We start from the raw sequence: 14,347 nt of genomic DNA, 5'->3' as shown, positions 1-14,347 counted from the left end.
CTAGATTTAGAAGTAGGCCCTATTAGCTAAATTAGAAGTGGCTGGACAACTTAGATTTCCCCCAAATCCGCAAATAGCAACTGAAAGAAAAACAAATTCCGTGATTCTTTTACTTTTCATTTAATGTTTACAGCATTTATATCTTCTTCAAAGGGGGGCATAATGCAATGCAGAACAGTCTGACCTTGCATAAAACCTGAGTGTACTTCTACAAGGTTATTACGTGTTCTTGACAGTGGCGAAACAAACAAATCTGTATTTTACGTTGCATTTTCTTATTTAGGGGCGGCATGGTAGTCCAATGGTGAGTGAATGGTGTGTGAGTGTGCCCTGCGATGGGCTGGCCTCCCATCTTGGGTTATTCCGTGCCTCATGCCCATTGCTTCCGGGACAGGCTCCGGACCCCCCCCCGCGACCCAGTAGCGGTTAAGCGGTTTGGAAAATGGACGGATGGATGGATAGATGGATGGATGGATGGATTTTCTTATTTAGCAGATGCTTTTGTCCAACGCGACGCACGAGAGGCAGAGAGTACATCTCAAACATACAGCTGTCAAGGAGGCAACTAGGCATGGGTACAATCTTAATTGTTTTAAATAATTTTAATCATAAGTTAAGCAGTTTCTCATAAATTGGATACCAGTTTAGCACATACTAGCGCTACGAATGTTTTGGTGTATCAATTTAACTTACCACAAGAGGGTGCACTTTCCCACAAAATGTTCAAGGATTTAACAACGAAAGCCGCAGTAGTTTTTCTGTTATATTGAACATACGAAGGATCGTTTCACGTTCGGCAGAAACCTATTGTGAAGCTGCAGAATATGAATTGTAATCTATGTAAAGTTCTGCAGTTTAAGTACTGTGTTGTAGACTATTCACAGTACATTAATAGTAGGTACTAGGCTATAGCATGTCGGTCTTGAGTTAGGAAATGAAACATAGTTACTCTTCATTTTTTTTACTAGTAGGTGTGATATTAAGTTATATGATTAGTATGCTTCCTTATCTGTAACGGAATGGAGAATGTTTCAGCATGTTGTCATGGCTGAAGACGGTTTGATAGTTTTCTGTATTTTGAGGGATTCTTTATCATAAAACATATACTAAGAATGTTAAGGTTTGTTTACAAAGCATACCTCTTGAGTATATTTATGAAAATTACGCAGGCAGTCAATCAGAGTCATTATAAGTTTGTCTGGAAGAACAGAAAACAAAACAGCACCAGAATGGGTGATATAGTGTATGTTCAGTGCAGTGGGAACTTCCCTGAAAAGTTTTTGAGGCACGTGGAAGTAAAAATGTACTTTCTGCAGAACAATCTAAGATACATCATCTTTCTACAGTTGGGCCGCATAAAACTGGAAACTGATACACAATAGCAACTTCTCTCCACATAATGGCCCATTATGGAATAATAGGTGGTTTTTAATTAATAGGAAATTAACAGAGATTTTTGGTGATTGGATATAAATTGGCAAAAGGGATTCGGACTGTTACACATTTGATAATAACCTATCATTCATTAGTCACATAACATTATGGATTCTAGCACTCAGTCCTGTGTTCCTGCTACGTCTGTGACTAATACGACTGTTGATTATGAACATACATTTTTTCTTTGTTTCTTTTTTTTTGCATAATATCTTTGAGTGTTGTACATGGTATAGCACTCCATTCTGTACACCGAACATGTATGTGCATTGTATTCCCTTAAAGATAATCAAAAAAATACACCAGAAAGAACATATTCTAAATGAATTCTTGGAAATCACGTAAAATGGAAATCACCGTTGTGGATATACGAGTATTGTAGATTTTGGCATGAAATAGGGAAACCACATCAAAAGAGGCACTGGGTACTCTGAACTTGCATAATTTTGTTTCAGTAAAAGTGAAACTTATCCTTTAGCATTTTTTTGTGATTTGTAGGCCTATAATAACCTCATTGTCCGATGAAAAGTTAAAAGTTCTTGAGTCTTCAAATACACATTTTGTGGACGGCTGATCCAGTGCTCAGTCCCCATGCTTCACTCTCACCCTTGGGTGGAAATTATGGCCAATGATTGAAACCAGCAGTGTGTGGCTTAATGAGCTAAGCGTCTGTGCCTGTAATCTGACGGTCACCACTTCAAGCCCAGCCTCAGCACTTCTGTGGGTCCTTGTGCAAAGCCCTTAACCCCCAGTCCCTTGGGTGCCACAGTAGGTGGCTACCCTTTGTGGGCAGTGTACTCTACAAAGAATAAGGTGAGGGAGGTGTACAGAACTTTCCCACGGGGATCAATGAAAGTATCTGTTATTGTTATCAATTATTTTCCAGGGACGCCAACCCACTAGGGTCACACTGGGAGCGTTGCAATCGTATTGTGTAATCACTTTGCTTCACCATCTTAGTGCAACCATATGCAGTACACTTAGGGTTATCACCTAATCTATGTCAGAAAGGACACTTTGAGCGACTTTAGGTCTTACAAGCTGCTTTTAAACTGAAAGGTTTTGTGATTGGCTAAATGTTTCAGTCCTTCTTGTGCTTTGATTGGTTTGTTTCTTTGATTGAAAAACTCATCCAGGTTTACAAATCTCGCCCTTGTTCAAAGTGTCCTTTCTGACGTGGATTAGCTGGTAACCCTAAGTACACTACTCAGAATGATGTGAAAAAATGTTATATAAAAACGAAATTAATGGAACAAAAGAAAAAGATATGAAGAGAAAACACATATTATTGGTTGTGACCCAGACACATAGAAAACAAAATGGTTGTCAGCCGCTCCCTGCCTGTTATGAGGATTTCCTTAATTATCTGGTTTTCCAAACATCATGGGTAACAATGAAGCAAATAAAAGCAACTAAAAGTCTAGTGATGCGGGTCCATCCAGGTGCTGGACCTTGCCCTTGCCCAGCTTTGTGAGGATCCACTGCTGACTGCTGGGCTGTTTCTGCTGTGAGCCCACCTACTCCCCAGATTGGGTGACCTCATGCAGCAGCTCCAGGTCTTGCTGGTACTGCCCCCACTGCTTGTCCAGATTGCGGCACACCCTGGCCAGCTAGGTCTCCAAAACAAAGCACGCTTCCTTGCAGAGGATCCCATGAGGTGGATCCAGCCTCATTTCCTGATGTTACCCTGACACCCGGCTCATCTCCAGGCTGATGCCTGACTGCCTGGATTCAGTTAACAGCCAACTCCCAAGGATGGACCTGGAGGATGCAGCTCTAGAGGAGTTAGAGTCAGACCCTCTGGGCCTTGCCCTCAGACCTATCCCTTTGGTCCCCACTTCTGGTGAATGGTCACGCCAACCCAGTTATAAGCTTTGGTGCAGCTGGTCGTGCAGGCTTGGACCCAGAAGAGAGAGAGACGGGGGCACCTCCCCTGTTCTGGTTCTGGCAAGGGTTACCGTGACAACCTCCTATTATGGTTCCTGCTCCCATTCCTGTCTCTGTTCTGGTCCTGTGGTCCCCCTGTCGTTCTTTCCCGTTATCCCTTCACCTGTCCACCCTGTTCTGCCGTATGTTGTGTTGGTCATCCTCCGTGTCGTCCTTAGTCCTTCCCCGAGCTGTGCTGTACCCCCAGTTTTATCTTGTGCTTGGTTCTGTGTCCCGGATCGGTTCCTGTCTGTTGATTGTCCTCTCTGACCTTTCTCTGTCTCATCCTACCCTGGTGTTGGCCCCCGTACATCCTAACGTGCTCTGCACTGCCCAGTGTTCCGGCTCATGTCCCCACCTTTTTCTTCGGTCCCCTGTGTCCCCTCCCCGATTTGTCCTTCATGCCTGGAGGGTTTGCTTTACAGGGGGGGTAAAGTCACGTCCTGCCCACCATGTCTGCCTAATCCTCTTGTGTCCTCCCCGGCATGGATTTAACGAACCACGCCTGGAGCTTGTTTGTCTTGTTTCCATTCCCAGCTGCCTCTTGTTTACCCACTAGTTAGTCTTATATTTAAGTGCCTCCCTGTCCAATGTTCCCAGATCTGCCATTCACATTGTAGCCCTGCTTTTTCATTTCATGCCTTTCTCTTCCTCCCCGCTGGGAATCCCTCACAATACTGTTCATTTTCTGTTATTGTTGCTTTAGTTCCTTCTGACATGACAGGTGTCGTGTTACAGGAAAATGGTAAGTCGCTCATTTATTTTCTGAGATACTCATTTCACTATGAGAACTGTCGATTACTGTGTCACACAGAATTTAAGGAAGTGGCTTCTCTTTTATCTGTAGAATAACTCTATTGCAAGAAATATGTAGTTGTGAAATTTAGAAAATACAGTTATGAGCTCCCCAGGACCAGGGTTTTCCTACTTCCCCAATGTCCTGCCTTATATTGAGAGGCCTGACATGTCCGTACATTCTGCATGACTTCTACACCATGGCTACAACACCAACTGAGCTCCGGTTACTTGCTGCTGATCCTCAGCAGGTGAGGTAAGAGATCTCAGACCTTCATTATTGAGAAAAACTGAACTATTTACCTCTGTTACTACAAACCATACCTTCAAAGAATTATGTTTTGAGTGGGATTTTGATTTAAGAAACTGTAAGCTGCTACTTTTTCATAATGATACTGAATTAATGCAATAACTATGACTTTCAGCAGTATATTGAAAAAGGATGGATGTAAAATCAGGATTTGTTTTTTTCTTCAGCTTTCCTGATGAAATGCACAGTTCTTTGGAAAGCCTTGATGATGTCAGCCCCCCGAATGAAGAAAGGTGCAGCTTCATGCTTTCAAAGGATATCTTTGATTTAAGGGTTATAGGGAAGGTCTTAATAAGGAAATGTGCAACTTTATTTTGTAGCTATTCTATCAAGCAAATGGAAGGAGTGGTTCACGGCCAACTGGAAGAGCGGGTGCGACCTTACATCGATCTGGTGGACTCCCTGAGAATGACTGGCATCGAAAGGGACCTATCGCTGCCGGCCATTGCTGTGATTGGAGACCAGAGCTCTGGGAAAAGCTCCGTATTGGAAGCCTTGTCTGGGGTGGCCCTGCCCAGAGGCAGTGGTAAGGAATCTTACCTTATATTACATGTTTTACCTCGTTGGAGTTATAATAGTAATATGATTAAATATGATTCTTGGAGCAAAGCTTTTCTGAGAGATTTAATAGTGGCTGTCATTTTCTTCTGAAGGAGAGCAAAGTGTGACTACAGTATTTTAACTGAAACATGACAGAGGAACACGAAGAGGGAGCTGACTGTGGTGTCCTCTGTCCTCCAGGTATCGTGACACGCTGCCCGCTGGAGCTGAAGCTTCGGAAACTGAAGGGGGGGGTCCAGTGGCACGCAGTCATCTCCTACAAGAATGAGTACATCGAGTTTAATGACCCTTCAAAGGTCGAAAGCTACGTCGCAAAAGGTTGGCTGGGGAACATCTATAGAGAAACCATAGCGCTTCCCCATATCTCACGCTATTCCTAAACCCAAACTTCTACTAATTCCGTACTTTCACTTCAGACTTCCTGAACAATAAGGAACAACTCTCTCTCTCTCTCACACACACACACACACACTCACACACACACACACACTCACACACACAAATGTAGGGTATACCTATCCTTATGGGGCCTGCTCATTCACTTCTATGGGAAAAATGCTAACGGTAACTATGACAACTTTAACCCCCACCCTGCCCAAACCATAAGTAACCAAGCAAAATACTAGAGTTTTTGCATTTTTAATTTTTTCATAGCAGTCACTGATTTTTATAAAATAGAGTTTTTTCCCTTATGGGGACCAGGAAACCGGTCCCCATAAGGGAAAAAAACGGATATTTATCACGTTATGGGGACATTGTGTCTCCATAAGGATAGTTATATATACACACACACACACACACACACACACACACACACTCGGATATCAAGGAAGACTCACACTGTCTTAGGGTCAGATTCACATGAATACATTCACATGTTAAACAACTTAAATACAAGTTTATTTAAACAGATATAGAAATTACTTTTACTCAATAATGTAGTAAACATAATAAAGATACTATTTATAGATAACGTCAATAAGCAAATTAGTCGGATCACTTGCTGGGGTCAGTGAACTGTGGACATCATGGACTCCATGGTTTTTCTCAGCTCAAAACGATCTGGCTGGAGAAGGTGTGGGAATCTGTGAGGACCTCATCACTTTGGAGATCAGCTCCCAAGATGTGTGTGATCTCACTCTGATTGACCTCCCTGGGATTGCCAGGGTGCCTGTGAAAGGTCAGCCAGATGATATAGCTGAACAGGTCAGTCCGTCTCTCTGATCTTCTGAGGATTCATATGCATGGAATGGTAAATTCTGTCAGGTGTTACTTATTACTAAGGAACTTGCTTTGATTTAAAGGGTATGAAATGTGTCTCTGAAAAGTCCTCATGTGGTGTTTTTGGATGTAGGTTTTATTTGTGGTTGATTGCATGCATAACCCCTTTTTTGGCAGTTACTGATTGTCTTTATCACGAGCTTTGTTCAGTATAACATCTATCCTTCACACTGTTTTATGACTTATTCTTGCTGGCTGGAGTGTGGTTGTGATTGTACATCTTCCACAATAGATCCATATTATGGATCAAATAACATCAAAGTGGTAAATGTATTTTATGAAATGTGACAGATAATATTGACTAATATCATAATTATTACTTTTAGATCAGAAGCCTAATTATGAAATTCATTGGAAAGAGAGAGACCATTAATTTGGTTATTGTCCCATGTAACGTTGACATAGCAACAACGGAAGCTTTGAGAATGGCCCAGGAAGTGGATCCTGAAGGGAAGAGAACTCTGGGTAATGAAACAAAATGCATGTTTGTGTTGAAACGTCTCTGAAAGCTCTTTGTGCAGCTGCATTTATTCAAAGGTACTTTAGGGAGGATAGATTCATAGATTCTTCTTTTTGATTTTTTCTCTTAAAAGCCATTTTGACAAAACCAGACCTCGTTGACAAGGGAACAGAGAAGAATATTTTGGACATTGTTCGAAACCAAGTCATCCCACTCAGCAAAGGTTACCTTATTGTGAAATGTCGTGGTCAGAAGCAAATTGATGACAGAATCTCATTAGAAGATGCAACCAAGATCGAGAGAGATTTTTTCAGACGCCATGAGTACTTCAGGTTAGTTTTATCAAATCTTGAAGAAGTCAAACATTGTCCTCATTAAATGAAAAGTATCTATGGGAGAACTGTGTGATTGATTTTTTTCATTGCACTGTAAAAGGTAGAAGAAATTTCCTTTAATTATCGAGCTCTGTATATGCAGTGGATTTGTATAATCTAACTTATTGCATTTACCATTGATCAAGTCTCAAACAAGGAGGAGTGTAAAATGCTGAGTAACTGGCTGGACAAAGTTGAATTGTCACTCCATTGCAAAACCAGTCTCTGTGGCAGGTTCAGGAGAGCCTGAATGTGAACTGCCAACATACTCATGAGTGGAGCTACCAGTGCCCGCAGTGAAAGATGTGCCTTCACTGTAATATTACAGTTTTATTGTACAACACTGACATTTGGTCTTTCAGTTGTCTTCTGTATGAGGAAAAAGCAACAATACAGTGCCTGGCCAACAAACTGACCCAGGATCTCGTTGACCACATCAAGGTGAGGTTTCCATGAGCAATATGCTGCTCCCAGATCAGTGAACAGGTTCTAGCTTGGAAGTTGCTTAGATTATTATTTGTTCTTTATGTTTTCTTTCCCATTCAGAAATCCCTGCCAATATTGTCAGAACAAATCCAAAAACAGCTGTGGGGCACAAAGAAGGAACTGGGGTCATATGACATTGGCCCCCCCTTGGACACGCAGAAGAAGAAATTTTATCTTATTGAGGTAAGCAGTGCCTCAGCCCTGCACCACAAATGCACCCCCTGTATACCTCTGTCTGCCTCAGCCATCCTCACCCCCCTGCCTTTCTCAGCCTCCATCTTTGTAAATCTGAGCTTCATTGCTTGTGCAATGTGTAAACATAGTTTTAGACTTTCAATTCAGTTTTAATGCTGTTTTTTTCCTCAGACATTAACAGATTTTAATGAGAAGATCAATCGTCTGGTATCAGGAGAGGTTGTCAATGAAGAGAACTTGTTTGTCCTTCTGCGGGTTGAGTTTACAAAATGGAAAGAGCATCTTGATAACTCCAAAACTGAATGTAAACAAAGACATTTTCCCATTTTACTTGTTACTATTATTTTTTTTACAATATAGCACAACATATTCCTGCATTCTTGCGTTATATTTCTGAATAATGCAACACATCATTTTGCTTCAGAATGTATAGTAATGTTTCTCAACCCAGTCCTCGGGGAACCCTGGAAAGTCCACATTTTTGCTTCCAATCAGCTCCCAGTGCACCTGTACCAGATATTCTGTGTTCCTGATTGGCTGAGAGCTAGGAGGGAGCAGAAATGTGGACTATCCGGGGTTCCCCGAGGACTGAGTTGGGAAACACTGGATATAGCATCAAATTACTTTATTAACCTTACATGTAATTTCATTTTTTTAAACAGTCCACAAAATCATGCAGGAAGTTGTAGATCAGTATGACTTTAAACACAGAGGGCGAGAGCTCCCCGGGTTCAGTAATTACAATGTGTTTGAGACGGCCGTCCAGAAGCTGGTGGTACAACTGAGAAACCCAGCGCTGGAGACTCTGAACGTCATCAGAGGTACCTTTCAGTCCTGCCACCAGTCAGCTTATACAGTCAACACAAAAAATGGTGATTGATGGAAAAAAATGGTAGTTGTGACACATTTCCTGGTATCGGGGGTCATTTTTTACAGCTTTACCTCTATAATCATGAGCTTAGGACCTGACCAATGTGCCTATATTTGCATTTTATTGTGTTTATTTTTTTTCAGACACTGTCCAAAAGCAGTTTACTGAGATTGCGAGAAACTGCTTCAGTATTTATCCATTTCTTCAATGCGTCTCTTTGGTAATTACGTACAATATCGATATCTTTCAACTTTCATACACTGACAGGCACAAAGATCCAACCAACCTAATTCCAAAGATTGTGCTGGAATCTGCAGTAAGTTTACACTTTTTTTTCATTCTTCCTCTCACAAAATACCCAGAACAAGATTGATAACATCCAGTCGAAGCAGGGGGCCAAGGTAGAAGACAGGATCATTGAGCAGTTTGACATGGAGGAGCTGGTCTACACCCAAGATGGCATCTACTTCAAAAGTTTGACTGAAAACAGTGGTCAAAATGTCTCTGCAGACAATTTTTCTAGCTACGACAGCAGGGTTAAGTACCCTGAGATGCTCAAGGCTTACTATGAGGTAGGTGTGATCAGTCTGGACAACTTGAGAGCATAGAAATGTCATCAAAGTAGAGGCCCCACTCATTGCTATTGGGATGGTCTATGGGTAGTGCACAACGGTATCAGTCGCAGGGTCTCTGAAGCCTGCTTATAGAACCGCTTCTCACATACTTTCTCACATGTTCTGTGGAGTGATGATTCATGCTTCTCTGTCTGGAAATCTGATGGACGAGTCTGAGTTTGCCAGATGTCAGGAGAATGTTACCTGTCTGACTGCATTGTGCCAACTGTAGAGTTTCGTGAAGGAGGGATTATGGTATGGGGTCATTTTTCAGGGATGGACTAGGCCCCTGAGTTCCTATAAATGGAACTATTAGTACTTTAGTATACCGAGACATTTTGGACAATTCTACGCTTGTACGTGTCCCAGTGCACAAAGCAAAGTCCATAAAGACAAAGGAAAAGGTGAGGTTGGTGAGGAAGAACTTGACTGGCCCACACAGAGCCCTGACCTCAAGCCCATCGGACACCTTTAGCATGAACCAGAATGGAGATTGTGAGCCAGGCCTTCATGTCCAACATCAGTGCCTGACCTCACAAAGGCTTCTCTGGATGAATAGGCAAAAATTCCTACAGATGAACTCGAAAATCTTGTGGAAAGCCTTCCCAGAAAAGTGACAACTGTTATAGCTGCAAAAGAGGGACCAAAAGGGATCCATATTGTTGCCTATGGATTTAGAATGGGATGTCATAAAAGTTCCTGCATGTATAATGACCAGGTGTCCAAATAATTGAAATTGTCCATACTGTGTACTTCTACAGTTGTCTGCTTCCTGGATATTGTTAGTGGTGGTCAATAAAGGTGTGCCTGATGGTATCATTTTAGGAGTCAAGCCCTCCATTCCTGAATTCTCCTCTTCTTTCCTCCCAGATCGTTTTGCAGCGCCTGGCAGATATGGTGCCCATGCTGATCCGATTCTTCATGCTGAAGCAGTCGGCGAAAATGCTCTGCCATGAGATGCTGAAGCTGATGGATGGTGGGAACGTGAACGACATCCTGAAGGAGGAATCGGAGGTCAGCCGCCAGAGGGCGGAGCTGCAGAACCGCATAGATCGGCTCAGCAACGCTCAGGAGAAGATCAACAAATTCTACTGATAGGAAAATCTCCACCTTTGTTCATTATAAACACAAAAAGCCCAGAATATGCTCTCTGGGACAAAGAATCAATGTATTAATCTGAGCCATATAACAGAATCTCTTACCTGCAAAGTACTTGACGAGGCCTACCGCATACCTTCAAACAGTCTTTGTCATTGCCTAAATTATTTTTTCTTTCTGTATTCTAACTTGAAAATGCACACATATGGTAGAACTTCTCAATAAAATGTTTGTCAGATTCAGTCCTTGCCCTGTCCGTCATTTCTCTGTTTGACCAGCAGGTGATGCTAAACTCCTAGAAGGGATTCGCATCGATAAACTGGCATAAAAATTTACGATGTAACCTTCCCGATGCGCTAGATGCAGTCTGAGATGAACTCGGGATACATTGTTTCCAACATCTTTGCCTGGTCTTTCACCTCCTTCATTATGCCACATCACCAACATACCTGGCTGTCCTTTCCACTGGAGTCATTGAGCGGGAAGCAGCATATGGTTCAGTTTACATGAATATTTAATTATTGGCAGAAGCCTTATGCCTTTATTATTTTCAAATGTGACCAATAATTTCTGACCAATAATTTTATATTTAAATTGAATTTCAAACTCAAAATGTTTTTAAAGGACACTCCCTCATCTCCTGTTCCTGTCTGCTGTCAGAGGCCAATTCGCAAAAATACGCTGAAGCAACAAATAAACAATTAGAAAGCAAGAAAAGAAAATTGAAAAAATAACTATCACGTCGTTTCATAGCATTAATTTATCTGAATTCTCCATTTACATACATGTATATATATCCTTTGTCAATAGTGCTATTTAAGTTTGCATGAATTCCCTTTAAAATAAATAAATCAAAAGTAAAAGCGAAAAATCGTGGAAAATAATCGCAACATTGGTTATGTTCTTTCAGCTCCTTTCACTCTTTTGACCACCAATATAATCTGCGAATGTTGATTTTAAAAGAACATGCAAGTTATAGTACTATGAAATACAAATAAGAGGATGGAAAAGAAAGTGGAAGCGCAGCTGCCTTGAAAAAGCTCGATCAAATGCGGAACTTTAAATGAAAAGGTATTTTAAAAAATGCAGCTTCCCAGCTAGCATTGGTTCGTTGGGCCGACGTCGGCTGTTGGTTGTTATGTCGATGGTCAAAAGCGGACGTCGACGCAACGTCTGGCCAACATAATGGTCTACATAATGAAAATAAAATTTTTGGATATTATTGTTTGTTAGATACACTAACTGCCTTTTAATAGGCTAATTTCCTTTCTTTCTGAATCGATGAAATACACTTGATGTTGTCCAAATTTTTCGTCGGCATAACGTCTGGCAGACGTCTCATAGACCTTTACTCTATGTCCAAGATCGAATTTATACAGATTTCTTTTCAGATCAAGATGAACTGTACAACCTATACCTCCACAGAAAAAGTTTAAAGGATTCCATAACAATCCCTTTTCTTCGTAGGCTTCATGTCCTGACAACGTCGGGTATTGACTAACTCCTGGTCAGTCCCGGACATTGTTCAGACGTGCAGCCAACGTCCAGAATATACAGTATACCACAACCATGACAGCTTCCCAGCTAACATTTAACGTTGGCCCAATGTTGGTAGAACATCGGACATAACGTCGGCCCAACGTCATTAGCAGACGTTGGCCGGACGTGCATCTGCACATTGGGTCTGTTAATAACGTTGGGCCGACGTTATGTCCGACGTTATACTAACGTTGGGCCAACGTTAAATGTTAGCTGGGTTGGGGCAGCATGGTGGCGCAGTGGTTAGTACTGTTGCCTCACAGGTCAGAGACCTGGATTCGAATCTCCGCTTGGGTTACATGGCTGCAGAGTTTGCGGATGTTCTCCCTATGTTGTCGTGGGGTTTCCTCCGGGTACTCCAGTTCCCCTCCCCCCATAGTCCAAAGACATGCTGAGGCTAATTGGAGTTACTAAAATTGCCTGTGTGAGTGAATGGTGTGTGAGTGTGCCCTGTGATGGACTGGCCCCCCCAGCCTGGGTTGTCCCCTGCCTTGTGCTCATAGCTTTTAGGGTAGGCTCCAGACCCTCTGTGACCCAGAAGGATAAGTGATTTGGAAAATGGATGGATGGACATGCAGAGATGGCTTGTGCATATAAGCAGGTGTGTTACCTTCATTCCCAATAATATGAAACAGCTCCTCTGGAATCACACATTACAATGTGTAACACCTGCAAACTTTGTAACCTCAGACACCTCAGGATGAGTCAGGCGTCATCGGTCAGGTGATTTGGCATAAATAAAGCAGACTCTAGCTTTGAGGCACTCTGCTGTAGTTTGGCAATACCAGGTCCGAAGTCTCAGTATCGCTTGTCGCAACACTAAACTTCATTTCTTAGGAGACATCCTGAAATAAAGGTAAATGTTTATGTTCTACTTTGCTCTCATTTCTCCTTACCTACAGGACAACACAAGTAATACCCCGAAATATGATGTAATCTAACTACATTTTCAGTTGGGTTCTAACTTAAGAATCTTACAGCAAGTTTTTCAAACAATATGTACTTTGGACAGAAAGATTTACTTGTTGTACTAGGTAGATAAATTAACTTCTTTTCCTATTTTTTAAAGCTACTAAAAACATCGTGTTAACAACAATGTGATGTTTTGTAGTTTCAATTCAACCACAAAGTCATTTGCTGTTTCTTACTGAAATTAGAGAAGTTCTCTCTTTTAGCAGTAGAATATCTGTATAGTACTATATCTAATTGTATAATTGTGAGATTTAGAACAGCCATACAGGCACCAGAACCAGGATTCTCCTGTTTCTGCAACCGAGAGACCAGCCAGCCCCATATGTTCTGCAAATGAGTTTTACATCATGACTTCGACATTTGTTGAGCTCAAAATACCTGCTGCTGATCTTCAGCGGACAAAGTAAGGAAAAAAAAAAACAAAGCATTTCACAAGCGTTTCGTAGTGATTTAAGGATCAGTTATAGCTTCATTCTTTTCACTGTTCTTCTGATTGAGTGCAATATTTCTGAAGCAGTAAGTGTTCATAAATGACCACAATCCTCATCAGGAGAAGATGAGCAAAACTCATGGTGTTCATGTATTATGGTGTTAATTTTTATTTATAATTTTTAGATCTCATGAAGAATTGCACAGGTCTATGGAAAACATTGAATTTTTCAGCCCCCCGAATGAAGAAAGGTGCAGCTTCATGCTTTCAAAGGATATCTTTGATTGAAGGGTTATAGGGAAGGTCTTAATAAGGAAATGTGCAACTTTATTTTGTAGCTATTCTATCAAGCAAATGGAAGGAGTGGTTCACGGCCAACTGGAAGAGCGGGTGCGACCTTACATCGATCTGGTGGACTCCCTGAGAATGACTGGCATCGAAAGGGACCTATCGCTGCCGGCCATTGCTGTGATTGGAGACCAGAGCTCTGGGAAAAGCTCCGTATTGGAAGCCTTGTCTGGGGTGGCCCTGCCCAGGGGCAGTGGTAAGGAATCTTACCGTAAATTACATGTTTTACCTCATTGGAGTTATAATAGTAATATGATTAAATATGATTCTTGGAGCAAAGCTTTTCTGAGAAATTTAATAGTGGCTGTCATGTTCTTCTGAAGGAGAGCAAAGTGTGACTACAGTATTTTAACTGAAACATGAGAGAGGACCATGAAGAGGGAGCTGACTGTGGTGTCCTCTGTCCTCCAGGTATCGTGACACGCTGCCCGCTGGAGCTGAAGCTCCGGAGGCTGAAGGGGGGGGTCCAGTGGCACGCAGTCATCTCCTTCAAGAATGAGTACATCGAGTTTAACGACCCTTCAAAGGTCGAAAGCTACGTGGCAAAAGGTACCAAGAGAAACAGTAACTCTTCCCCATATCGGCGCACTGTTCTCGCTGCCTCTTTCAATACATAAACTACTGGGACACCATTTTATGGTGTAATGTTCTCC

The 14,347-nt window shown here is 41.9% G+C and overlaps 2 protein-coding genes and 1 long non-coding RNA gene across 8 annotated transcripts in view; 2 read left to right on the top strand and 1 right to left on the bottom strand.

Annotated features, from left to right (window-relative positions):
• Window positions 1-4,158: 4,158 nt before the first annotated feature.
• The window catches only part of LOC125739280 (interferon-induced GTP-binding protein Mx3-like), a 24,220-nt gene continuing 14,031 nt past the window's right edge, over window positions 4,159-14,347 (top strand). The window contains exons 1-14 of one of the 3 annotated variants that reach the window (XM_049009196.1): window positions 4,168-4,411; window positions 4,633-4,698; window positions 4,786-4,991; window positions 5,207-5,344; window positions 6,078-6,232; window positions 6,634-6,772; window positions 6,901-7,099; window positions 7,504-7,582; window positions 7,688-7,810; window positions 7,994-8,126; window positions 8,485-8,643; window positions 8,837-8,913; window positions 9,056-9,265; window positions 10,178-10,624. In XM_049009196.1, the coding sequence (XP_048865153.1) occupies window positions 4,296-4,411; window positions 4,633-4,698; window positions 4,786-4,991; window positions 5,207-5,344; window positions 6,078-6,232; window positions 6,634-6,772; window positions 6,901-7,099; window positions 7,504-7,582; window positions 7,688-7,810; window positions 7,994-8,126; window positions 8,485-8,643; window positions 8,837-8,913; window positions 9,056-9,265; window positions 10,178-10,402 (2,025 nt within the window). In that variant the 5' untranslated portion in view covers window positions 4,168-4,295 and the 3' untranslated portion in view covers window positions 10,403-10,624. Of the gene's footprint in view, window positions 4,412-4,632; window positions 4,699-4,785; window positions 4,992-5,118; window positions 5,345-6,077; window positions 6,233-6,633; window positions 6,773-6,900; window positions 7,100-7,503; window positions 7,583-7,687; window positions 7,811-7,993; window positions 8,127-8,484; window positions 8,644-8,836; window positions 8,914-9,055; window positions 9,266-10,177; window positions 10,625-14,347 lie in introns of those variants that run through there. The other 2 variants (XM_049009218.1, XM_049009208.1) reach the window with 2 other exon arrangements.
• The window catches only part of LOC125739406 (uncharacterized), an 18,037-nt gene continuing 14,004 nt past the window's right edge, over window positions 10,315-14,347 (bottom strand). Inside the window, exon 2 of the long non-coding RNA XR_007397135.1 lies at window positions 10,315-10,541. This is a non-coding gene — a long non-coding RNA (uncharacterized LOC125739406). The remainder of the gene's footprint in view (window positions 10,542-14,347) is intronic.
• LOC125739287 (interferon-induced GTP-binding protein Mx2-like) overlaps window positions 12,688-14,347 on the top strand; it is a 25,612-nt gene continuing 23,952 nt past the window's right edge. The window contains exons 1-4 of one of the 4 annotated variants that reach the window (XM_049009239.1): window positions 12,689-12,800; window positions 13,532-13,597; window positions 13,685-13,890; window positions 14,106-14,243. In XM_049009239.1, the coding sequence (XP_048865196.1) occupies window positions 13,557-13,597; window positions 13,685-13,890; window positions 14,106-14,243 (385 nt within the window). In that variant the 5' untranslated portion in view covers window positions 12,689-12,800; window positions 13,532-13,556. Of the gene's footprint in view, window positions 12,801-13,531; window positions 13,598-13,684; window positions 13,891-14,105; window positions 14,244-14,347 lie in introns of all 4 variants that reach the window. The other 3 variants (XM_049009257.1, XM_049009248.1, XM_049009267.1) reach the window with 3 other exon arrangements.

The sequence above is a fragment of the Brienomyrus brachyistius genome, chromosome 1, assembly GCF_023856365.1.
Source record: "Brienomyrus brachyistius isolate T26 chromosome 1, BBRACH_0.4, whole genome shotgun sequence".
In the NCBI taxonomy this organism is placed as follows: Eukaryota; Metazoa; Chordata; class Actinopteri; order Osteoglossiformes; family Mormyridae; genus Brienomyrus; species Brienomyrus brachyistius.
The sequence above is the reverse complement of the archived record's forward strand: the minus strand, read 5'-3'. Positions and strand labels throughout refer to the sequence as shown.